Below are 26,057 nucleotides of genomic sequence, written 5' to 3'. Positions count from 1 at the left end.
ATGTAAAAATTACAAAAACACTGAATATGCGTTCAATAGGAGGATTTTAAAAAATAAAATTTAACTAACATTTTCATACACTTATGTATGTAATTAGTCTAACTCATTTTTTATTATGCACACCAAACATGTTTTCCTCAATTGACTCATTTTACTAAAATCAAAGAGCTTGAATTAAATTAGATTTTAAAAAAAAAAAAAAAAGTGATCTAGTTATGCATTTGGCTAAGTTTAAATTAGTCGATCGAAACATTCATTAGCTTCCATGATATAATTATCCAAGTTAATATCTTAACTAGCTAACTAAATGTGTTTAATCACACAAGTTTGCAGACCAAATATTACATAAACATATTCATTGCAAACATAAAAATTACAATAACATAATCAAGAGCCTTGGGTGAAATCACGCCACAAATCTTGTGCAATCTTATCTCTAATGTTTATCATTTGTGCAATATTTCCCGAAAGACATATCTAAATTTGGTGTAGCCATATCTTCACCCTCAACAATCATGTCTTCTACTTGAAACTCTTCAAACAACCTATAACGACGTGCTTTCTTAGGATAAAATTATGTAACACACAACTTGCAAGGGATACTTTGTTGCTTACGTGGAGGATTATTGGGCATCAATTTCAAAATTGAAAAATGAGCTTTCAACACACCAAAACATCGCTCAATTACATTACGTAATGAAGAATTTCTATAATTGAATAATTTTGTAGGACCTCTTGGTGCTCGGCTCGGTCCCCTATAATCACACAAATGATATATCTCACCTTGGTAAGGTGCCAAGAATCCAGACATATTTGTATATCCAGCATCCACAACATAGTAGTATCCTATTTAATTAATTCGTTATTTGCATGTGATAATAAATGTTATTAATAATTTCAATTTAATTTTCTATATTTATTCATACCTTCCTCTGGAAAAGGAAATTCGTTCTCTGGTCTCAACACTGCATCTGTGAACACTCTAGAATCATTTGCAGTCCCTTCCCATCCTGTGTAAACAAATGTGAACATCATATCGAAATAGCATGCGCATAAAACATTTTGAGTAATAAGAATTTTTCTATCATAGTATGAGGTTTGTTTTTGTATTGGTGCCCAAGCAACAACATGTGTCCTGTTAATTACTCCAATACACTTCTACAATATAGTTAAAAGTAACTAAGTTAAATAATATAAATAAATAAATAAAATATATGGTATCATGTGATTAATTGCAAAATGAAAAAAAAAAATTCCTGACCTTAAAATAAGAATAATACTCTGGTTATTCAAGATTTCGGGGGTGTTTCCCCTCTACTACTTGGGCGTATAATACATGATGATAATCCACATAAAGCTGTCAACACATGCTTAAATTGTTTGTTAATTGTGTCTTTAGATCGTTGAAAACGCTCAGCCGCAACTCGCATACGAATACTATGAGAAACTATAAATAAGAAAATACCCACTGCTTCTTGAATACCCACATGCCTATCATGATGTAAAAGATTTTAAGTCTCAAGGGTTTGACACAACCTTAAAAATACATGTTTGTCCATGCGAAATGAGTCATAAATTCTATCCGAATGTCCATTCAACAACTCTTGAACATATTCATGCTCCGATAAAATTCAATTATGGCAAGGAGTCCTATCAATATATGATTGCCAATATTCAAAAATATTTATACATATTAGCATATAATGTGCCATTTCTTCAAGTTCTTCCATATCTAAATCACTATCTGAGTTATTACCTCCATTACTAGTAGACACATGTCTAATACCTTCAAATATTCAAAGTACTCGTCACAAATATTGAAACAATAATAACATATCCACAAGCATACTAATAACATATAAAAGAACACAAGGACTATCCATCAATATAATAACATATCAAAGAAATTTATAAATTCAAATAACACATAAGTAGTATATCCACGATCTCAACTAACACAAAGACTGTCCATAATATATAAAAGAAATTCATAAACTTAAATAACATATGAAAGAAATTCATAATCTCAACTAAAGAGAAACCACAATCATACTAGTATTCCTAAAGACTAGCTAACCCAGCTTTCCTCATAGCATCCGACATTGTAACAAATATTTTCCTCCATTCAATAAGCACAATTTTTTCTAGCATCTTGTTGAATGTGTCATTATCAATGTCCACCATTTCTTCAACAAGTCTGATGCATTCTTCAATAGAATACATCTCCTTGGAGGTGCTAAATGCCTCAAGACTTTTTTCTTTTGAATAGTTTGTAATCTTTGACTCATAATTTCACTACAAACCTCCAAATAGGATTACATTTTATCCCATTTCTTTGGATGACGCTCTGATGGGGTAGCAGTTACACACTTTCTTTTTCCTTTACCATGATCAATTTTCAGGTTAATACCATCATCATCCGAGTCAACATCAATGTGAACACCAATGTTAAGGAAGTTGTTCTCTAACTTACGCTCTTCATCTGAGTTAAGAGGAAGTTGATTAGAGGCATAACGCAATTGATCAGTTGCAATAGTGGTGTTGAATATCTCCCTTAAAGGTTGATAGTGCACTAAACTTTGAGTGCGATATTACTTCGCTCTTGGCTTACTCTACAAACCATGAAAATTACTCAAACATCACAAGCAATTCACTGAACTATGTGAAGTGAAGTGAAAAAAAAAAAAAACTTAAATAAAGACTTGGTATACCTTAGTGTAACTAGCCTAAACATCCTCTGAAGCAGTGACTATGTTAGTCATAGAATCATACCCAAATTCAGTATGCGCAATTAGATTTGAGAACTCACGATGTACAATTCACAACCTATTAAACTCAGACTTAAGTTGCTTAATAGTGCATTTTTTTCCACATTTTGCTAACAACCCCTCGCTTATTTCGGAAAAAACTTTCATTTTAAAGGTTGATGCTCACAAGTCACCCTTCTTCACATGATCATGCAATATATGTATTAAAAAAACTCTTCTTGTTTATAAAGCCATTGGACTTTTTCCTTACCATCAACATTCGTGGGGGCCATATCCTTGTAAACAAAAAATACTTAAAACAATTCAATAATCCATTACATTTAAGAACATAACATTACTAGTATGAAGCACATATTTACTACTTGGAGGCCATATCCTTTAAATAAATAAATGAAGGAAAACTTAATATGTGAAACACGTTTTCACCTCCATAAACATATATTTTACCACTTCCTTTAAAAGCCATGTTACTTTTTGCTTCTTTTTTTGATGCACATAAATCTATTTATTTATTTTTTTCTATGAACATAGCACCCATTGAAATATAACTCGACTGGTTACAAATTTACCTCAAACTCTCTTGTAGTAGTAAATTACCCAAATCATTAAAAAAAAAATTATGAGAAAAATATCTGAAATTTATAATTACCCAAACCATTAAAAAATAGATTGAAATTCCTAAAATTTACAAATACCCAGCAATTGATGTATAAGGAAGCTAATTTACATAATACAACAACAATTCTTAGAAGAACCATGAAAAAAAAAACTATATCTAAAGGCACAAAATTCCCATAGCTAGAGAAAGAGGAAAAGAAGAGAAGTTACCAAGATCTTCCAAGATCAGCAATCTTCCACTAGAACGAGAGTGAGAAGAAATTCTAGTTATATGGAGATCTGAGCAGCCTACCAAGAGTAGCAGCATGTTCTGTTTCAACCTCGCGTGTTTTGTTTTTATAAAGCTATCATATTTTGAGATTTTGTTTTCTGTGAGAATGAAAACATCTTTTTTCTGTTTTCTAGAAGTACACGTGAACTTAGTTTCATTTTATAAAAATATTCTCACTGTTTTCCAATTTGGCCTACCAAACGGGTTCTTGCCTAATTTTTGTTTTCTTCAAATGAAAACGGGCCCTTAGGGACTAGGAGAATGGGACTGCTTTTTGTACAATGTGTAACTAATAATATATATTTTTTACAACATAATTTGAAAACATAATGGTCGTAATAATTTGTACACCAACTTAAAAATACTTAAAAAAAATTTGGAGTACAAATACATTGCAAAGATGATTCTCTATGAATTTAAACCAAACAAATTAAATTTATATATATTAAAGCCCAATGCAACTAGACATTGATCTTAAGCACAATGAAATGACGCAAATGCTCACCGTTTTTGTCACATCCCGGGATCGGCTCTACCGTAGCACTATATTATCTGTTTGGGCTCCCTTCTATGCCCTCACGGTTTTGTTTCTAGGAACTCATGAGCAACTTCCCAGTAGATCACCTATCTTGGGATTGCTCTAGCCCCAACTCGTTTTACTTTGGAGTTCTCATGACTCCGAAGATAGTGAGCTCCCAAAATGCCTAGTGCTAAATGAACGTGGGCATGTATATATAAGGCACATCGTTCCCTCTCTGTTGGTCGATGTGGGATTTTTTAAGAGCTCGACATTCTCGCCGGCACACTCGCACCATATGGCAGAGTGGCTTTGATACCAAATTGTCACATCTTGGGATTGACTCCGCCGTAGCACGATATTGTCTGCTTTGAGCTCCCCTTTCTGCCATCACGGTTTTGTTTTTGGGAACTCATGAGCAAACTTCCCAATAGGTCACCCATCTTGGGATTGCTCTAGCTCCAACTCGCTTAACTTCGGAGTTCTCATGACTTCGAAAGCTAGTGAGCTCCCAAAAGACCTCGTGCTAGATGGAGTCAGGCATGTACATATAAGGCACATCACCCCCTCTCCGTTGGTTGATGTGGAATGTTACAGTTTTACTGTTACTCGCCCTTTTATCTTCCTAATAACATAGAGAAATTTCCAAACTGTCATATACTAAACCTTTTCTTTCGTTCCCTTTTTGCCTCTCCCCTTTCGGATGCTAAACCTCGCGTCTGTTTAGTTTGTATAAAGGCGCCATTCATTTTGAACCAGCCTAGTTATGCTAATTAGGAGGTAGTGATGGGATGCGCTGCTTGGATTTTTGGGATTCGTTTGGGATCGTCAATTCCCGTTTAGGGCGGCACGATGCGAATCTAGCCCTTCTTTTGGTCTTCATCTCATCAATTTGTTTGTTAGTGGAGAGATTCTTCATCATTCGTAGAGCATTGGTCTCAGAGACCTTCCGTCTTTGTTGGCTACCTCAGCTTAGATTGTTGGTATTTGTTGGGTTTTTCTCTTCAATTTTAACCTAAATAAATAGAACTTGGGAAGTTGATATCCAATAATAGCTAGAGTATCAAGACATTTTTTTACAACATATAGAAAAAAGGAAATTTGCACAATTACCACATGAACTATTAGAGATGTGTGTCTGGGCCTAGGGTGGTCGCACCTCTTACCCTGGCTTCAGGCCGGGCCTGGGCAGATGATACATTTTAATAAAGCACAAGGAAGTCTCATGAAAGAAAAAAAAAATGCAAGTCATATGGGTGACTGCTAATTTTTTAGCTATGGAACACTTACTAACACTTGTTTTATGATTGCACTTGTGAATTAGGTGCTAGAAATAATCCTGACAGTTGAGGATCTTAATTGCATGCATATGTGTAGAATGTTAGTTGGTCCAACATACCACAATATTTAGGGGTTGCCAACTGTACATGTATGCTTAAAATGAGTGTGTTATGACGGAAAGACTCCAATTAATAAGTGGTGTGTATTTAACATGTGTAGAATCTAATGTGATAATGTCAAGTTGGTTGGGAAAACTAATATAGAATAAAAGGTTGGTTTCGTAACATTGACCTAAGCTTAACAATTCAATTTTTATATATGTCATTTTCTAGTCAACTATTAATTACTGGTGGACAAATCTAGGTAACAGTCTACCTAGTTGGGATGTATCCTTGTTTGGATTGAACAAGCAAGTCAATCACCTGCACAAAGTAATGGATCAAAGTTCTAAGGACACCTATGTGGTGTGTGCCAAAGACTCTTAGATATGTATTAAATTTGTCAGAGTAATTGTAAGAGATGGATGCTAATATCTCAATAGTGGGGGAATCTTTACTTTCTTATAAAGCTAATGATGCGATATTTGTATAATCTTCAAATGTCAGAGTAGTGTGCATTGCCCAGGTGAGTGACACATGTAGGTTGTCGGATAATTGGTGCTACAATGTATGACAACTCATACCAGCTTTAGGAATTGTGAGCACTATGCTCCATAAGTTGTTATGGTGCTACATACTGCTTGGTTAGTACACATATTTCATCGTACCCAAATTTGCAACCCAAAATTTTGTCAAACCTCGGAGTGGACTTTGATCAATAACTCTAGAAGTTGCTGGATCTTAAGGGTCATTTCTTGGTTCTGTCTAGTTTTTGTTAGTATTTATCCTAGTGGGCTGTGCCTACTAGTGCAATATTCTCATCTCATCAATCAGTTTCCTTCATACATATCAGTCATTCAATCTCATTTCTTCCTCCTCAATGAAACCGAATGCAACTCCCTTATTCATCTTGTTACCTTTATAAAATGCACCATCATCCTTTTATACTCATAGTCGTATGAGGATGAAAGGATTTATATCTGGGTGCGCCATTCCACATTCCTAGCAAAACATACCATGAATTTCCATTTGGTGTTTTGAGAACCATGTTGGATTTTTCGTCAGTGCCATTTGATTTCACAAATTTCAGTGGAATAGTTATATAACAATTGACATGAGTTTCTGTAAGTACTATCATGAAGGATGTATGATTTCTTGAGGTTGAGGGTGTCATCCTACTGTTAGCAAGATTCATAGTGGGTGGAAACTTCTTCACACAGCCGTGCGAGGCACACGCTATCACATTGAAATTTATATATACTAAAACCTAATGCAACTAGCAACTATTGCTAAGCACAATGAAAGGACTTAATTACCCCCGTTTTACAGCTCTTTACCCTTTTCTTGGTCCTAGAGCATAATGAAATGACCGAATTACCATTCTCTAAAACTTTTGTGTCTTTCCTTTTTTGCTCATTCCTCTTCAGATCCCTTCGGCTGCGACTGCTTCGTTTGCTCAGAGAAACGCCAAATTTCTAACCAAGCTAGTTGGGCTAGTTGCGGGACAAGAATGGGAGATTCGGCTTCACTGTTGAAGATCCGTCTGGGGCCATTGATTTTCATTTGGGGCAGTGTGCTGTGAATCAAACAGTCCTTTCGGTCTTCATTTTATCAGTTTTCCATTAAGTTGTTGTGTTTGGATGCTTGGTCTTTCAGTCTGTTCTAGCTAGAATTAATGATAGATATGGTAACAATTAAATTCCAGATCATGCATATTTACTATTAAATATAGATAAGGTTTCTCCTTCTTCTCATCATTGATTAATTATGATTATGAGTTTAGCTCAGAGGGATTTATGGGTTTTCTTCATTTGTTTGATCTCTTTCAAAAGATTATTGCTTTTTGTTAATTTATTGAATTGCTATTAATTTGTTATCCCCGTATGAGATTAAAGCTATCTCCCTTTTGGAATCCACCAAGTTCTCCAATTGCTACCTCTCTAAGCTTCCAGACTTTAAATGGAATAATGATTTTAAAGGTCATGAATCTAAAAGAGGAAGAGTTCTATGAGAGCCTTTATAGCTTATTAGATTCAAGAAAGAGAGCCTCAATTGGACACATTTTTAAAAAGTGGAAGGTTGTTTCAACAACTCGTGGTAGATTCTTATGCAACACTTGAAAAAGATTGATTAGATTACATTAGAAAAAATAAAATAAATTGAGAAGTAAGGTTTATAAAGGTATTTATGATGCATTTTTGAAGGGTGATAGTGGTGCCAATAATTTAGGACAAAGAGTGATATTGCCTAGCTCATATACTGGAAGTGCTAGATACATGCTTAATAATTATAAGGATGCTATGGAAATTTGCAGACAGTATAGTCATCCCGATTTGTTTATAACCTTCACCTACAATGTCAAATAGCCTGAAATTGTAAGAAAGCTTGATAGGAAACCTGAATACAAGCCATATGATATACTTGATATAGTTTCTAGATTATTTAAAATGAAGTTTGATGATATGATTAGTTATATCAAATAATAAGGAAAACCTTTTGGAGAAATTAAGGCAGGTGAATTTTAAAACTTTGAGATAATCTTTTTTTCTTTTAAATTTTCTGCATAAACATTTTAGAATAAGTTCAATCTATATAAGAAAATTTAGATTGTTGTTAATAATACAATGGGTTATAAGACAATATTGTAAGATATTACTAATCAAATTGAATGTGAATTTAAGTGGCAGAAGGTCAAACCAGTTGATCTACCATCTACTTCCATATGCGCCATGTCTTCTTTTCTCATAGGTAAAGTTGAAAATAATAAGCAAATAAAACCCTATACTGTAAGTGTTATCATTAAGTCAAAAGGGTCATATGACCCTCCTAGGCCTTAACTAGCTCCGCCCTCGCATGTTATACTCTTTTAGTGGGTGTAGAGTATAAAGGTTTGCTTACTTTTTTGTTTAGATAAGGCAATACTCCTCAACTTATTTTCATTATTATAATCCATAGTACAAACCACATATATATTTTGTTGTGTTATTTTCACTAAAACTTTGTCATTTATCTACACTGACAACTACCATTTTTCTAATTTGTAAAAGAAAAGTGAAAACACATGCATATCAGAAGAAAGAAGAGAAGCCACCTCTACAATCGAGCCAAGAAAAGAAAAATCCCTTCCAAAAGACATAAAAACTGGTGATAAACCAAAGAGTTGTGAAAAGAGAAGTTGTACTGTCCATTAGTGTATATTTTTAGCTTCACCACCTGGTTGTTGCTCATGTAAAAAAACCATTTCAACAATATAGAATACATGGTAATGTATATCTTTGAGTAACTAGTCAAAGCTCAGGATCTGTTTTCCAAAATCTAGATAGACCAGCCATATGCAGTCGAGATGAGGATTCTATATTAGGGTGTTTTGTATGTGAGAACCAGTCGTAGTCTTTATTATTTGTTTGCACATTCATCTCTCCATCTAAGAAATGGTCTCTAATCGGAAAGGGATGTAATAGTTTTTTGCACACTACTTGGCATATAGAGCATGTTATTAATCTATCTTTTGTAACTTAAATTTGAAAAATAAAACAACCTAACACAATTTAGATTTCCATATGTATGTAAATGGTATTGTCTCCAACTTCTAAGCCATGATGCTTCACAAATTTTTTCTAACCACCACTTAAAAATAATGCAATTCATCCCCATGCTTAGTAACTTTAACAAGTCAAGATCCATGACAGCTTTTCAGACATGTTTTCTCATTTCATGGAGATTTCTAGAAAACTATACTAGAAGTGGAAGTCTACGGTGAAACCTAGAAGCCAAACACTTGAAAAATCCTCCAGGAGATGGAGTTAACCATAAATTTGGCGCAAGCGGGGAGTGTCCCACAGATTCCATAAGATCTCATTTACCAAATGAGTGAAGCAATGAAATGGCAAAGAATAATGGTGTTTTAGGGAGTATTCAAAAATTAAAAATTTAAAAAATAAATAAAAACATAGGACCTTCAGGTTTCAAGAAACGGTTATCTGTTGAGAGGCTCTGATTGCTACTCCAACTTCTGCCTGTTTCTTCACCATAGCAGCATGCTTCTGACCAGCAAGATGAGAACTGAAAACTGTCTGACTATTGCACACTACATTACATACAGTACACTTCTGACCGCACTAGCTGCTGCTCCTCCTAATATGATCTTTCGCTTCTTTGTCTCCAAATCCTTCTCTGGCTGGTAACCCTTGGCTCCTGGGTTTTCCATTGGTCCAATTATTGCATTTGTTGCAGCTGATGGAACATTTGAGGTTAAGGCACTGTTATCATTCTTTTAACTTTTCAAGTTGCTCCAAGTTCTTCTGATGTTTCTTTCCAACTAGGTGTTTGATATAGGTGTCATTGCTGTTACAATTGACTTTACAAACTTCACACCATGCAGACTGAACAAGTTTGATTTTATTTGTATCTTTACTTCAAATACCAGTAACTTCATATTAAACTAGAAAGACGGGGGTGAGCTCAAAGAAGGGCATCCCATTGACTCCTTTAGGATAATTGGTTATGGATGTTGAGACATCAGGTTCAAAGATGGAGGCTAAGCACACCTTTCCATTTATTCTCGCAAGAAGAAGAGCTAGTGAAATGGGCCCTTTCTTCATGCCAGCGAAATTTGTCGATAGAAGCGATTGTCGGCCAAAATTTGTAGATGAAAAACCGACCAGCAAAGTTTGCCACCGGAAAGGTGGCTGGTCAGCCAAAAATGATTGTTGGACACTTTGCATCAATGATTAACTCTAAAGAACTTTTTAAAATGTGGATCAATGTCATTTTGTATAATTTTGGGGTTTTTTTTAGTGCATTATTGTAAAATTAGGTGGTATATTTTAGTGATTAACCTTATTTAGAATAAGAAAAATTATGTTATCATCTTCCACATTATTAAAGTATGTTATTTACTTTAAACCAAATCTCTTCCTTTCCTTCTCAATAGAAATGAACTAAACAACTCCCTCCTTCAATTTGTTGTCTTTTGTTCTCATAGTCGTATGAGGATAAAAGGGTTCATTTCTAGGTGCGCCATTCCAAGTTCCTAGCTCAACATACTATGAATTTTGCTCGCGGCTCGCAAACCGAAGTAGGTAGCTCGAGGCACAATGGGCTAAATCCTGGCTTAGCCCAAGAAAGGCTATATAAGCCTGCCCTGCCCGTAATTAAAATAAATAATATAAATAATAGAATAGATATATAAATATTCAAATATGTCCAGCATCAGCTCATTGAAGAAAAGAAAAGAAACAAACAAACCCAATAATGAAATGCTAAAGGATGTTAAGCCAAAAAAAAAAAAAAAACAATAATTCCATTTCATGCATGTTTCCAACGACTACAATGCATTTAGTAATCCAATTCTCTCTCATACACCTCCAACAACTACAAGAGGTGGTGGGTAATGTTGTTGTAACTTGTACCCCTACCCGACAACGACTATATGTCCTCTCCATTGGCTCAATTACTTTTGTCTTTTTAGACCATACACTATACATACAACAACCGGTGGGTCGTGTTGTATATATTATCCAACATCTTGCAGTGTTATTTCATGCTTAATTAATATTCATGATGTTAAATTATACTATAATTATCAAATGATTCAAAATGCTTTAGTTGTAATGAAGACAAAGTTTAATAAATATTGGGAAACTTTTCCCTTCTGTTTTGTTTTGCTTCCATTATGGATCCTACATATAATTACTTGCAATTTCATCATAATCATGAGCAAGGTCTAAAATATCGGTGATATCGGAAATATCGGTAGTCTAAAAAACACGGAAATTTCAATGGAAATATCGGGATATTATCGATATCGATAAAAATTGAATAAAAACCACGGAAATTGTAAGAAAAACTTGGAAATTTTTATTGAAACTTTGGAGGATGCTTATTTAGTCAATTATCTATTAGTTTATCACAAAAAATTGGAAGGAAATGCATTGCATGATGGATTTAACTAATTTAAGTTGATTATATAGCGAGCTGACAAACACTGTGAGTGTAGAAAATATGTAGTAATTAATGAAAGAAGATTAAACACACCACAATCATTTATATATAATAATTTACGACAATATTTTACATTTTATACATTGCATGGTAAGATACATAAATGACTTAGTACCACATAGAGTTCCTATGAGGTTCAAAACTTTCACTATCTTCATCATCTCTATGTGTAGAGTAAGTGTATTGTGAAGAGTAGTCATCGAATGATAAATCCCCAAAATAATTTTGCATGTAATTGTTAACATGCCACCCATATGGATCCGAGATTGGTTGACGCTGTCCATGAGCAAAATCATTTGAAGATTGAGTCTCAGATTCTTTCCATGAGCTGCTCGATTCCTTCCCAAGAGGAATGAGATATGAAGGGTAGGGAAATGGTTGGTTATGAGTATAATCATAGTTACTACTTCCCACTCCAATAGAGTCTGAAGGTATAGATAACGAATCATCTTCTTGACTTGACAAAATCGCCTTGCCTCTTTCTCTACGAGTATAGTCCTTCCCTATGACACCAATTCCTGGTCCTGCCCGCCTACTCCCATGGTCCTCATCTTGTGTTGCATGCGTGAAGTTTGCCTCACCAGTGAAGGGGCTCATAAATTCGGGAGACGGTCCAACATAGTTTCCATATCCACCACTACCTCCAGCTCCACTATATCCTTCATCATTCCCACCTCTAGTGGTAGGCGAGTCTCCTGATCTTGTACTAGAGCTATCATTAGTATCGGCGGGATCTTGTGGTTGAGTAGGATTGGAAGAATGAGGAATTCCTTTATTTCTTGGTCTTGGGCGCAAAAGTTCTTCCAAAGAGTCAGCGCTGCTAGATCCCACCTCCTCCTCTAATACTCTTTCTACATTTATCCCTTCATTATGTGCTTCTTCAACAACTCTTGGAGCTGGGTTGCCTTCATTATCATCTAAATGAAGAGGTCTTATCCATTGATAAAGTTGGTTACCTTCTGTATCATCATCTTCAGCAGCAATATCAAACACATCTAGTGGGTCACCACGGTCGACATGATCTATTTCTGCTTCCTTATCTCGAATTTGAAGCTTCATGTTGTAGTAGCAATAAACTAATTTTTCCAACCTACTATGAGCCAACCTATTTCTTTGCTTTGTGTGAATGAGTGCAAATGTACTCCAATTTCTTTCACAAGCAGATGAGGAAGTTGTTTGTGATAATACTTTGATTGCTAACTTTCTCACAGTTGGTGCATCAGTCCCATACAAGATCCACCATTCAGCTGTAATGAAAAATAATGTTGATAAGTCTAATAACTCCAACAAATTCTATTATAAACTGATAGTGAAATATGTTTACACTCACTAGGAGACATTTTTGTTCGAGCAGCAACTGATGTTGGTTCTCCAAAAGTTCTTCTTGCATCTTTAAACCATGTTAGCTGAATTCAATAAATCGTGTTAGTGTAATCCAACAATGTAATTATTATAATTTAAGTAATTGTGTACCTCATTTCCAAATTGGCCAACAGCTGGTGATGCAGGGTCTAATTTAGAATATACTTTGTGTACAGCACGTATAAGGGTACCATCATCTCCAACACCGGGTCTGTATTGGTATCGAGGATTCAAATAATATGCTGGTCAAAGAAACATATACTATAATAAGAAAAATAATACTTATTCAACTAAAGAAATGAATTGCAAATTATGACATAATTTATACCTGCTGCATGCAAATCGTGATATAATGTTTTATACCATCGGTCATCAATTATCTTTATGACCCACCTTGCACCATGTTTTTTTTTCAATTCCTCCTTCACTACACGCATTAACTCATATATTGCCCCCATAGTAGGATACACCTCTGTGTCAACGATCCGTAAAACTTTGTAAAAAGGTTCAAACACTTGGCACACATGTTCTGATTGAGTCCAAAAAGAATGATCAAGCACTATACTTTCCACCATACGACCTGCATTTGAGCGGCTGAAATTGTGGTTGGCCCAATCTTCGCTAGTGAATAGTTGCTTTAACCCTGATTTCTTTTTAAGTAGGCTGTCTAATGCAATATAGTTTGTGGCGAATCGAGTGGTAGCTGGACGAATAATTTCTCCTTTGCAAAATTCACGCATCTTTGCCAACAACCAACCGTGATTGTAAATATAATTTGTGATCGTTCTAGCTCTTTTTATGACATTGGAAATATTCTCTCTCTTCCCCATTGCCTCAAACATGAGATCAATACAATGTGCTGCACATGATGTCCAAAATACATTATGATGCTTCATTAACTTTTTTCCGGCTTTGACAAATGCAGAACCGTTGTCGGTCACGACTTGGACAACATTATGCTCTCCCACCTCCATGATCACATCCCTCAATAGTTTGTAAATATACTTGTAGTTCTTTATATGGTCTGAAGCATCAACAGACTTCAAAAAAATTGTCTTTCCCTTTGAGTATACCATGAAGTTTATGATAGACAATCTGGTCGGGCCAGTCCATCCGTCACACATGATTGTGCAACCATTAGTTTCCCACTTTGACCTCAACTTGTTGACATAATGGAAGGTTGGTTGCCTTACCATCTAATGTTGAGGTGAATAGTTAAATATATAAGCTAAAATGGCTAATAGCATCGCTCTAATGCAGCATTGAGTCATATAGAACCGGTGGCGATACCATTTGATGGCATTAATTGGAGCTTGTACGGTGAGGGCTTGCGTTATTCTCTATTGCTCTCTGCTTTTTGTCTGTTTGTATGATTTATAGGATTGTTATATCGCTATATCAATGGTTATAAAAATCAATATAACAAATTTACTAAGCTATACACTATTCATAATATGAACCATCACTTAATATTTAATCTGGCCTATACAAAGGTAGTGTCTGTCGCCGGATGTGGTTGTCGGTGAGAGTTTTATTGGAGGACGTACTGGAGGTGGTGGCTAGCATGAGGTTTGGTAAAAGGTGGTGGTGGCCGGAATTTGTAAATGGAAAGGTGGCTAGCCGAAGCTGGATGCCGGAAAGGTAAATGATTGGCCAAAAATGATTTAGGAAAGTGCACTGTATCTCTTAGGAAAATGAAAGGAAGAATAATAGAGCGTCACGGCTTTTTTATAACTGCCTATCCTCAGAATTTGAAGAGTCCACAACCTGCAATACATTAGACCTAGAGTCAATACACCAGCAGAGTATGTGAACCAGGGAAATTCATTTCTTCCACATTGTACGTGAAGCACAAGAGCTGGGGCATATATGGAAGCACAAAATATCACCTCAGCCTAGAGCACGCCATATGGACTCTTAACACCAAAGATGACTTGAATGCCCTTACAAAATGAGAGTAAAATTCAAAGGTCACGTTTGCCCCAACAGATCACTATGGCCCATGCCAACTAGCAAAGTCCAAAGCCTAGGCCTGGCACCTGATGACATAAACCCCTAGGCACTAGAGTAGCCAATTGACTATAATATGCCGGATTGGGCTCAACACATTGGCCCAAAAGGTTGGGCCTTATTCAAGTCTTTAAAGGTGCGCACTCAAATGCCTAAGGCACATAACAGTCATCCAGTGGCCCAACAAGGCTTAATCAGAATCAGCTGAGCATCTCCTCCTAAGTAGAGTTGCACTGCTCAGCCACGACTCAACAATCCGATAAGCCCATGGATTCGCAGGGGTTTGCATCTTTCAAGGAAGAGATTGCAACCACTATCCTATAAACTAGGAAAGTGTCGTTGTGGGAAAACTTCCAGAATCCCATGATCTTCTCCGCCACTTGAGAAGTGCAAGCCTACAATGGCTCCTAACCTACCACCTGACATCTGCAACCGCCAACAACTTGCAGATTTTAGCCTCTATATAAGCCTTGCCGCCAGTCACACATGGTACGATTATCCAACTCTTTTAATTGCAATCCAAATCCATGAATTATTCATTCTCGGGTGCAAACTCCCTTTAAACACTACAAACACCATTTGACTTAGGCATCAAAGACCCCTTGGCAAGCACCACACCGGTGTTCATCCATCCTCTTCGACTGTTTTGCAGGTCACGCTCAGCCATCTTGCAGATTGCTCCCCGCAACAGACTACGTAAAGGAATTTGTATCCACGCCTAGTATAAATAGTACTAAAGTTGAATCTTATTACAAGATATGTCACTCATGTGGGTAGAGGTTCGAAACCCAAGACACCCAATACATATTTGTGTAAAATTTCCTCCCCCAATCGCTTGTACTAAAACAAAAGATATGCCACTCATCCAAGGACCAAATTCAGTAGCAAAATTTTTCGGCCAAGCATTCGTCAGCGACCTCCCATATTCATCTTCAAAAAAGAAATAAATGAGTGAAATACCATTTTTTTTAGTAATGTTATTTAGACACACAACATTGACCACCTTAGCTGACCACCGTATGTGGCAACTGATGTGTCCTATTAATTAATGAATGTTGTCTTGTGTATTATATTTTGAATTTATTCTCTTTTCAATAATCCTTTGAAAAAAATATAGTTAAAAAAAACTGAAAGAAAAAAATTAAAAAACCTTAGTGTCCGTGTAAGTGGCCTCACGTCTGTTCTCAACTCTTCCTTGCATCTCCAGCACTCCCTTCCTCCAAAATAATACCACTAACAATTAATAATTGGTTTCCAGCAAAAACAATGATTAGTTCTAAAGATCATCTAGCTAGGCTGAATGAATGAATTATTTATATTTATAGTGTGTGTTTTTGTTATTGAGAAAGTTGACTTGGATCTGGATGAAGAAAATGGGAGGGAAGAAGATGATTTAAGAAAATCAAACGATGCCCCGTTATAACCAATTATCTTCATCTCCCCTTTACCCATAACCACCTCTCTCTCTCTCTCTCTCTCTCTCTCTCTCTCTCTCTCTCTCTCTCTCTCAGGTTTCTTTAGGATTTAGTTCCTCATCACAACAATTTCAATGTGTCTTTCTATGGCTAAAAACATCAGTTATATATTTGGGTAATTGAGGGGATTCCCAACTCTCAACCATGTTCTAGTCAAACTCCTACCACAGTGCAGCAACAATGGAGGAAAGGAGTGCTAGAGGTGCTGAAGACGCGAGAAATAGTTGAGAACAGACGTGAGGCCACTTGGACGCTAGATTTGTTAATTTGTTTTGTTTTGTTTTTTTTTAAATTATTGAAAAGAGAATAAATAAAAATATATAATTAGGGGTGGGCATCGGGACCGAAAAACAAGAATACCGAACCGAACTAGTGAAAAAAAACCAAAAAAAAATCGATTGACCAAAAAACTCCACAAACAGGACCGGAATCAGACCGAACTGGTTCCAACCGATTTTGATTCCTGTTTTACACCCCACCGCACCGGACCAGACCAAACCGGACCGGTCATAAATATATATTTTTTTATTTTTACAAATTTTAAAAATCTAATGTCATATTTTAAATTTTATAATCACTATTTTTCCAAGTTCAACTTCAAAAAATTTATAAATGTATGAATTGGATTATTTGTTAATTTTTAAGCCAAAAAAAAAAGTTATTTATTATAATTTTTTTTAAAATATTTATTTTTAAAAAAAATTTAAAAAATAATAATTTGGTTCAAAACCGAAACCGGTCTGAACTGAACCGGCCGATTTTTGAAATTTTTTTGCCTAAAGTAGACCGAACCAGACCTATTAAATAGTACTAGTTTCGGTTCCAGTTTGAGATGAGAACCGAACCGAATTGGACCGTACCCACCCCTAAATATAATACACATAGTAACATTCATTAATTGACATGGCATGACATATCAGCTGACACATAAAGTGGTCAGCTCAGATGGTCAATATTGTGTGTCTAAATACCATTATTTTTTTTTCCCACAATGATTCATTTTAGCTCTAATTCGCACAAAGTTTGGACCAAAACACTAGTGGCCTCAAGCACTACATAAATAATCCAATTTAAAGTCATGCAAATTTATAACTTTTAAATTTTCGTAAATTCTAAATTGTGACTGAGTAACAGTTTTTTGGAAGATTTTGTCTCATTAATCACTTCAGCTCCATTTAGTTCGCAAAAAAGATTTGATAAGAAATCATGTTCCATATCTTTTCCCAAGGAATGGGAAATGGATGAGTGATACTTGGCTAGAAAAGATTCTAAATTGTGACTGAGTGACAGTCTTTTGGATGAGTGATTCTTTGCAGAAAATATAAGATCAAAATTCCTTTATGTTTATTATTGTGGTTTTTCAAATAATGTTTACGAAAGTGAAGTGATTCTTAGCTAGAAAAATAGTATTCAACTTCACAAACCCGTAGGTGAAGACGGAACGCGATTTCGAGGTCATGAAGAAGTTAGATACGTTTAAATTTTTCTGGGGTAAAACAGTGATTTTTAGAAGACTATAAATATAGAAGGGCTCCTGTGCAATTCAGATTTTGCAAATAGACCGGGAACGAAATCGGAGCAGCAATTTTCGACCGCCACCACCTACTGTTCCGGTGAAGGTGGACAACCAGAGGCGGATCCATTAAGGCGCAAGGAGGTGCAGCTGCACCTTCCTTCGCCGAAAAAACCATTGTAGGTGCTTCAAACTGCCCCTTTGCTCAATTGGTGTACAGATTACCTTATTTCTATTTTCAACATTTAAGTAAATGTCTTTGTCCTTTTACTTTAATTTATTTTTATATTACTCAATTTACTTAAGTTTACAATGTAAATAAGGAAGTACCCCCTATTTGGATTCAAATCAAAATACTAGAAAATCAAATTCCTACCAAATCAAAATATGAAAAATCGGTTTTAGTGCAAAATAAGATTTAGGATAAAAATGATGGCTCATTAAGTCAATATATACTTCATACTAAAATCCCATAAAATCAAGTTTTCTTATTTGATGTGTAAGGAATAAAAGCTGCCAAAAATTATCTTGAGAAAATGATTATTCCGAAAAACCATTTTTCATTCTTAATCAATTTTGCACCACCGCTAAAAAATTACTGGATCCCCCCACTGTGGACAACACCACCCATACCATTGGAAGGCTCTCAACAACGTGAGTCTAACCCATTTCGAATTTCAGTGATCGAATCTCCAATGAAGCAGTGGCAAGCCTCCAAATTCGGTGGTTTTCCAACGAATTTTATTTGAGGGCATCCTACGAATTTTATTCCAACGATCCAAACCTTTTATTTTTTAAGTCTTCATTCATAGATCATCTTTGTAAAAACTCATGCAAATTGAAAGTCATTAAGGCCTCTATTTGAGATCAACAAAATGGTTGAACGCTAATAACAACCATTTAATCGAGTGGTCAAATGGTTTCAGAATCAAGTGATTTTTGGCAAAGATGATCTTTGAGGTAATATCTAAAAAATATAGACGGTTAAGATTATTGAAATGCAATGAGTGATGGGCCCTACAAAAGTGTCCCTCAAATAAGCTTATTTGAGGGATCCCGCAACTGAAGCTCTATTTATATAAGTAAATTTGGCTTTTCCCTTTCAAATTAGTTTTTCCTCACATCGAGCTCATCATCTTATTTTTCAATAAATAAAATTCAATTTTTATAGTTAAAAATCCATGACTAGGATCCAGCTCATCATGTTATATAGTTAAGCGCAAAATCCGATTTATTGTACTTTTTAGATTCCAAAAGTACCCCTAATTACAATTTATGTTGAATTTGGAAAGATTATGTACCATTTCTCTCTATAAAATATGGTTGTAATTGATGTAGGTATTAATTTGGATAAATTTCTTATTTATACCTAAATCAACTACATGTATGTGTCTAAGACAAATCTATCTTACATGGCAACCTATTTTAAATTTGAGTTTTAAGTAAAGATTTAAAAGTATGTGGGTATGTATCTAGGATATTGTAATTTTAAGGGCATATTAGTGTGATCTTTGAGGTATATATATATAGCTTTTATTGAGGGATCCCTCAAATAAGCATATTTGAGGGACACCCTTATAGGGCCTACTCTGCGTTGTATTTCACTAATTCAAACCGTCTATTTTGTAGATATTCATTTAAAGATCATCTCTACAAAAAATCACTTGAATCCAATATCATTTGACCACTTAATTAAAGTATTGAAATTCAAGTACTTTTTTGAAGCATTGTATTCATTGATTTTGTTGGTCTCAATTAGATGCCTTAATAATTTTCAATTTGCATGATTTTTTCGTAAGGGACCCTAAAGGGTGTCCCTCAATAGAAGGGGACTGTATATATATACAGAAATCTTCCATTGAGGGATCCTTCAAATAAGCATATTTAAGGATACCTTTGTAGGATCCACTCCGCATTGTATTCCACTAACCCAAACCATCTATTTTTTAGATAATCATTCAAAAATTATCTTTACCAAAAAAAATCACTTGAATCCAATATCATTTTACCACTCAAGTACTTTCTTGAAGCACCGTGTTCATTGATTTTGTAGGACACAATTGGATGTGAAAACGGTTTCCGATTTGTATAATTTTTTGCAAAAAGATGATTTATGAATGTAGACTTAAATGGATGGTTTGGATCGTTGAAATTTTTTGGGTAGGGGACCCTAAAGGGTGTCCATTAAATAAAATTATTTTAGGGATCCCTCAATAGAAGGAGGCTATATATATAGATTTTCTCCTATGAAGACGTTCGGACGTTATTACCATACAAACGCCATGTATTTTCTACTACCCCTCCCGCTTTCTTCTATGTTTATAATGGTGTTCGCATGGTAAAAACGTTCGGATATCCACATAAGAGAATAACTATATATCCACATAGGAGAATTTATGTATATAACTTTGAAGCGCTTCAAACGGTGGTCCTCATACGACCAAAAAAAAAAAAACGGTGGTCCTCCTCCTGCATAAAGCCATGGAGAATATAAATCACTTGCTTGCTGTTTATTTTATGTGATCTTCAAAAAGGTTAGTTGCCAATACCATGAACAAAGACCAAAGTTTTCTGACGAGGTTTTCAAAGAACCTTCTTGGGTCAATAGGGTTGACCGGACAGAACTTTATAGCTAATGGTTGGCAATATTAAATTTGTGAAGATGGATGTTGTTGGAGTAGTTGTAACTTATAATTAGTATCTTTTTTACAAGTTTGGTTCAGTTTTTTTACTTTTTATACAGAGGTAATATAAGTGCAAGAATCAATGCTCTTAACCACTTAATTAGAAATATAAATATTTTTAATCATTTGATTACAAGGCCATTACGCTTAGTCAAGTTTATTTCGCGGAAAAACAAAGAGAAAATTTTTCTTCGTGTGGCCTTTGTAAATTGCACCTCTTGCTTTCATGCATGTGATCTTATATCTGTTTTTTTTTTTGGTCGGATGGTGACCTTATCTCTTGTCTTCTCGAAATGTTGGTTTCGAAATTGTAGATTCGTTTGTTCTCCACATGCATTACGGATAGGGTAAAACTGATTCTTCTCTTTTCTTTTTCTTTTTAAGAAAAATAACATTGGAAGTTAAAAAAAAATTCATAGAGATTAATATAGAACAGTTATTCAGGCTTGCCAAACAAACATTGAAATTTTGTCTTCTTCTTCCTCCCTCTTTCTTTTCCTCGCAGCTTGCATCTTCTTCTTCATGGGGTCGTCTCCCATGGCTGCCAAGGGCCAACAAGGGACCTCCAAACCATTTTCAGGACCACCAAGGGATTGTCTGACCCCATTGACCCCATGGTGGCCTTACCACTGCCTATAGGGCCCCCTACAAATTTTATTTCAACGATTCAAATCGTATATTTGTCAAGTCTTCATTCATAGACAATATTTGCAAAAACTCATGCAAATTAAAAATCATTAAGGCATCTATTTGAGATCAACAAAATAAATGAAAACCGTGCTTCAAAAAAAGGATAATAACAACCATCTAATTGAGTGATTAAATGGTTTCAGAATCAAGTGATTTTTGGCAAAGATGATCTTTGAGGTAATATCTAAAAAATATAGATGGTTAGGATCGTTAAAATGCAATGCGTGAGGCCCTATAAGGGTCACCCTCAAATAAGTATTTGAGGGATCACATAATCAAAGCTCTATGTATATAATAATACTATATTAGTAAATTTGGCTTTTCCCCTTCAAATTAGCTTTCCTCGCATCGAGCCCATCATCTTATTTTTCAATAAATAAAATTCAATTTTTATAGTTAAAAACCCTTGACTTGGATCCAACTCAGCATGTTACCTAATTAAACGCAAAATCTGATTTATTGTACTTTTCAGATTCCAAAAGTACTCCTAATTATAATTTACATTGAATTTGGAAAAATTATGTACCATTTCTCTCCATAAAATATGGTTGTAATTGATGCAGGTATTAATTTGGAATGTTTTTTTATTTTAACTTTAAATTTCATATTTATACCTACATCAATTATACGTAATTTAAGAAATAAAATGCTATTTCCTAATGAAAACAATGTTAACCTTTTTATTTGTGTTAATTATATGTGATTTTAAGAAAAATTTCTGCTTACCTTTTATAAAGAAACATACTAATGGTTTCAAAAATATAATGTACCTAATTATTTAATTTTTCATGAATGAAAAATTTCTTATTATCTTATAAATAAAATGATTGTATATATATATAATGTGCCTAATTATTTCATTTTTCATGAAAGAAAAATTTATCTAATAATGCACTTATTTCTTTTAAAGAAAAATGTGCAGAATTTTCAATTACACAACATACCTATATTCTGACAAAAATACCCTTTTATATTGTAAATAGTACCTATATTTTTTGTTTGTAAATAATATATCTATATTTCCTATAAATGTTTATGTACCTAATTTTAATTTATGAAAAATGTACATAAATTTCAATTACAAAATTAACTGACATTTATATATATATATATATATATATAAATAATGTACCTTTTTTTTTCTATAAAGATTGTACCGGTATATATATATATATATATACAGTCCCCTTCTATTAAGGGATCCCTCAAATAAAATTATTTGAGGGACGCCCTTTAGGGTACCCTACAATTTTTTTCCCAATGATCCAAACCATCTATTTTTTATAGGTATATTATTTATTGTATATGTTTTTAGGGATTTTTTTTGTTCAAATTTTTTTATAGAAATTTCCATGGGTTAGAGGGAGTGCAAACCAAAAGAAATGAGGTATTTGATATGCTATTAATATAGAGAATTAATTATAATTAAGGCAGTTAATGGTTTGATTGAAAATAAATATGAAGGTAAATGACATGTATTGTAATTTAGTTAATAATACTAGGACAAATCTATCTTACATGGCAAACCTATTTTAAATTTGGGTTTTAAGTTAATTTTTAAAAGTAAGTGGGTATGTTTCTAGGATATAGTAATTTTAAGGGCCTATATTGGAATGCAGTATCATTTGACTATTCAATCAAATTACTAAAATCACTTGAATCACTTGAATCCGATATCATTTGACTATTAAATTAAATTATTGAAATTTTAGTACTTTATTGAAGCATCGTGTTCATTGATTTTATAGGACACAATTAGATGTCTAAACGGTTTTTGATTTGTCTAATTTATTTTTGCAAGGATGATCTATGAATGAAGACCTAAAAAATAGATGGTTTGGATCGTTGAAAAAAATTCGTAGTGGACCCTAAAGGGTGTCCCTTAAATAAATTATTTGAGGGATATATATATATATATATATTTTCTCCTATGAGGACGCCCGGACGTTATTACTGTGCAGACGTCATGTATTTTCTACTACTCTACTCCTTCCTACTTTCTTCTATATTTACAATGACGTCCATATAGTAATAAGGACATTCGCATAGGAGAATTTATGTGTATATATAACTTTGTAGTGCTTTAAACGGTGGTCCTCGTCCCCCTGCATAAAGCCATTGAGAATATAAATCACTCGCTTGCTGTTTATTTTATGTGATCTTCAAAAAAAAGCGAGTTGCCGATACCATGAACAAAGACCAAAGTTTTCTGACGAGGTTTCAAAGAACCTTTTTGGGTCAATAGGGTTCACAGGACAGAACTTTATAGCTAAAGGTTGGCAATATTAAATTTGTAAAGGTAGATGTTGTTGGAGTGGTTGTAACTTATAATTCGTATTTTCTTACTTTACAAGTTTGGTTAAGTGTTTTTATTTTATTTTTATACAAGTAATATTGGTATAGAGATAAATACTTTTAATCACTTAAATAGAAATATAAATACTCTTAATCGCTTGATTATAATAACCTTAGGTTTGGTCAAGCTTATTTCGAGGAAAAACAAAGAGATAATTTTTCTTTTTTGGGCCTTTGCTCTCACTTGCTTTCATGCATGTGATCTTATCTCTTTTTTTTTTTGGTCGGACGGTGACCTTATCTCTTGTCTTCTTGAAATGCTGGTTTCGAAATTGTAGATTGGTTTGTTCTCCACATGTATTATGAATAGGGTAAAACTGCTTCTTCTCTTTTCTTTTTCTTTTTAAGAAAAAGAAAATTCATAGAGATTAATATAGAACAGTTATTCAGGCTTGCCAAATAAACATTGAAATTGTTTGTCTTATGAAACGGCCGGTGACCCATGTCGTTTTTCTAAATTGCTTTGTTATCTAGTTAAGAGACTCAGAATCACTCTTTTTTGTTAACTTATTGGAGGGAATTGAACTTAACATAATCCATGTAGAAAACGTCATTGGACTTTTGTTGATTGATGATCAAATGTATTTGATTTCTACACTTGTAATTGTTCTTTTCTTTATTTCATTTCATAGGAACTATAACAAAAACTAGTCATATATAATACGAATCACGAAGAGCAGTTACAAAATTAATCCAGCCTACACATCCTAGGTAATATGTGTACCGCCACAACTTCCAACATCGGCGGCGGCTCCGCCACCCAAATCCTTGGCAGCGGCGCCACGACATCCACCACCACAATCCTAGTCCCGTTAGCACAAACCACACAAACTCTCCCCCTCCCGGCACAAACTTGCTCAGCCTCTTTCAACACTACCGAGTCCATCACCACTTCCCAACAATCATTTTCATCAACATATTTGCTCAACACTCCTTTACTCTCATCCACCACATACATCGCATCATGGTCATGATGATGATCATCATCATTGATGGATGTAGCAGTTGGTCCATTCCATCCACCAAGCATGCCTTGAGGCATGTCTTGCCACGTGTCCGTTTCGACATCATAAACAGCCCCTTCCTTGATAGCATTGCCCTTCACATTCACCATCCAAAGCTTCCCTCTATACCCAATTGCCTCCACAGCCTCCCTGCTAAACCTCCCATCTTTAAGCCCTGCCTTCTTAACCCATGATGCAGAAACCTCCTTCCCCTTCATGTCCCACTCTTCCATCGACCTCGCAACGTCCCCTCTGTAAGTTGTCCCCATCCCACTCGCCACATACACTTTGCCCCCCACAGTTCCGGCAGCACAAAAACGGCGCGGCTTGGGCAGCGCGGGGCCGAAGGACCACTGCTTGGACAGTGGTTGGAACACAAGAGGACGAGGCAGCGCGGGTGTGAATTGGTGGGTGGTGGCGGCGACGAGGACAAGGCAGCCGGAGACGGACAACGTCTGGATGGGGAGTTTTCGAGAGAGGAAGGCCGGGTGGCGGTGGAGGAGGTGGAGAGGAGGGTCGGAGGGAGGAGAAGGGAGAGATGTCCACGTGTTTGATATTGGGTCTAGTGAGGAGAACTGAATGGGGGAATTGGGGCTGTGATCAGGTGGAGGAGAGAGAAGAGCGTAGAGAGAGAAAAAAGGAGTGAAGGAAGGAGAGTAGATTAGGCGCCTCCATGAGTGGCAAACAGAGAAGAGAATGGAAGGGTTGATTTTTGCAAGGCAGAGCTGTGCAAGGTGGTTTGGTAAGCCTGACAACAGCGAAGTCTCATTGGAAGAGGCTTGAGTTTGATTGTGTTTTTCGTGTTTTGGTTTTGGTATGGCTTCTTGATCCATTATGATTCATTCAAGCATTATTATTGTTTGGTGTGAGATGAGAAAGTTTCGGTGTTTTTTTCAGTTCTCTGGTATGTTTATATAGACAAGGGTATTTGGAATGCGTCCTGTTTCCTTTTTATATCTATCCTCGTGTGAGTTCATCAGCATCGCTTTATAGGGATCACGTGTGCAAATTGCTACCTGGACTTTTGGTGCCGTTTGGTTGCCCAGTAGCCAAAGATGACAATAGCAATTAATGCACCTGTATATTGCATTTAAACTTTTTGGATAAGAAAAAAAAAAAAAGGTTTTAACTACAGTGTTACTATTTCAACCACACGTGGTACAAATAACATTATGGTCGCTCCAACATGATATTTTCATATTATAAAACATGAGTCTCTACGACTTGGCATACATGATAATACATTTAAGTTCCATTTAAAATGGGGTATTCAAAAGAAAATATTCGAATTTGACAACAAAATTAAATTTACTAAAGAAAAACTAGAAAATATTATATTGAATGTATTGGAAATGGATTTGAAATCCATTTGTTTTCTTCATTTCCTTTTTATTCAAATCTTGACATA

The 26,057-nt window shown here is 35.1% G+C and overlaps 1 protein-coding gene across 1 annotated transcript; it reads right to left on the bottom strand.

The window, feature by feature from the left end:
* LOC18787603 (F-box/kelch-repeat protein SKIP25) lies at positions 24,210 to 25,558 on the bottom strand. Its single transcript, XM_007219127.2, has one exon. The coding sequence runs from the start codon at positions 25,480 to 25,482 to the stop codon at positions 24,334 to 24,336; it is 1,149 nt and encodes a 382-aa protein (XP_007219189.1). The 5' UTR covers positions 25,483 to 25,558; the 3' UTR covers positions 24,210 to 24,333.

This window comes from Prunus persica, chromosome G2 (assembly GCF_000346465.2).
Source record: "Prunus persica cultivar Lovell chromosome G2, Prunus_persica_NCBIv2, whole genome shotgun sequence".
Lineage (NCBI taxonomy): Eukaryota > Viridiplantae > Streptophyta > Magnoliopsida > Rosales > Rosaceae > Prunus > Prunus persica.
This window is presented reverse-complemented; position numbering and strand designations above follow the sequence as displayed.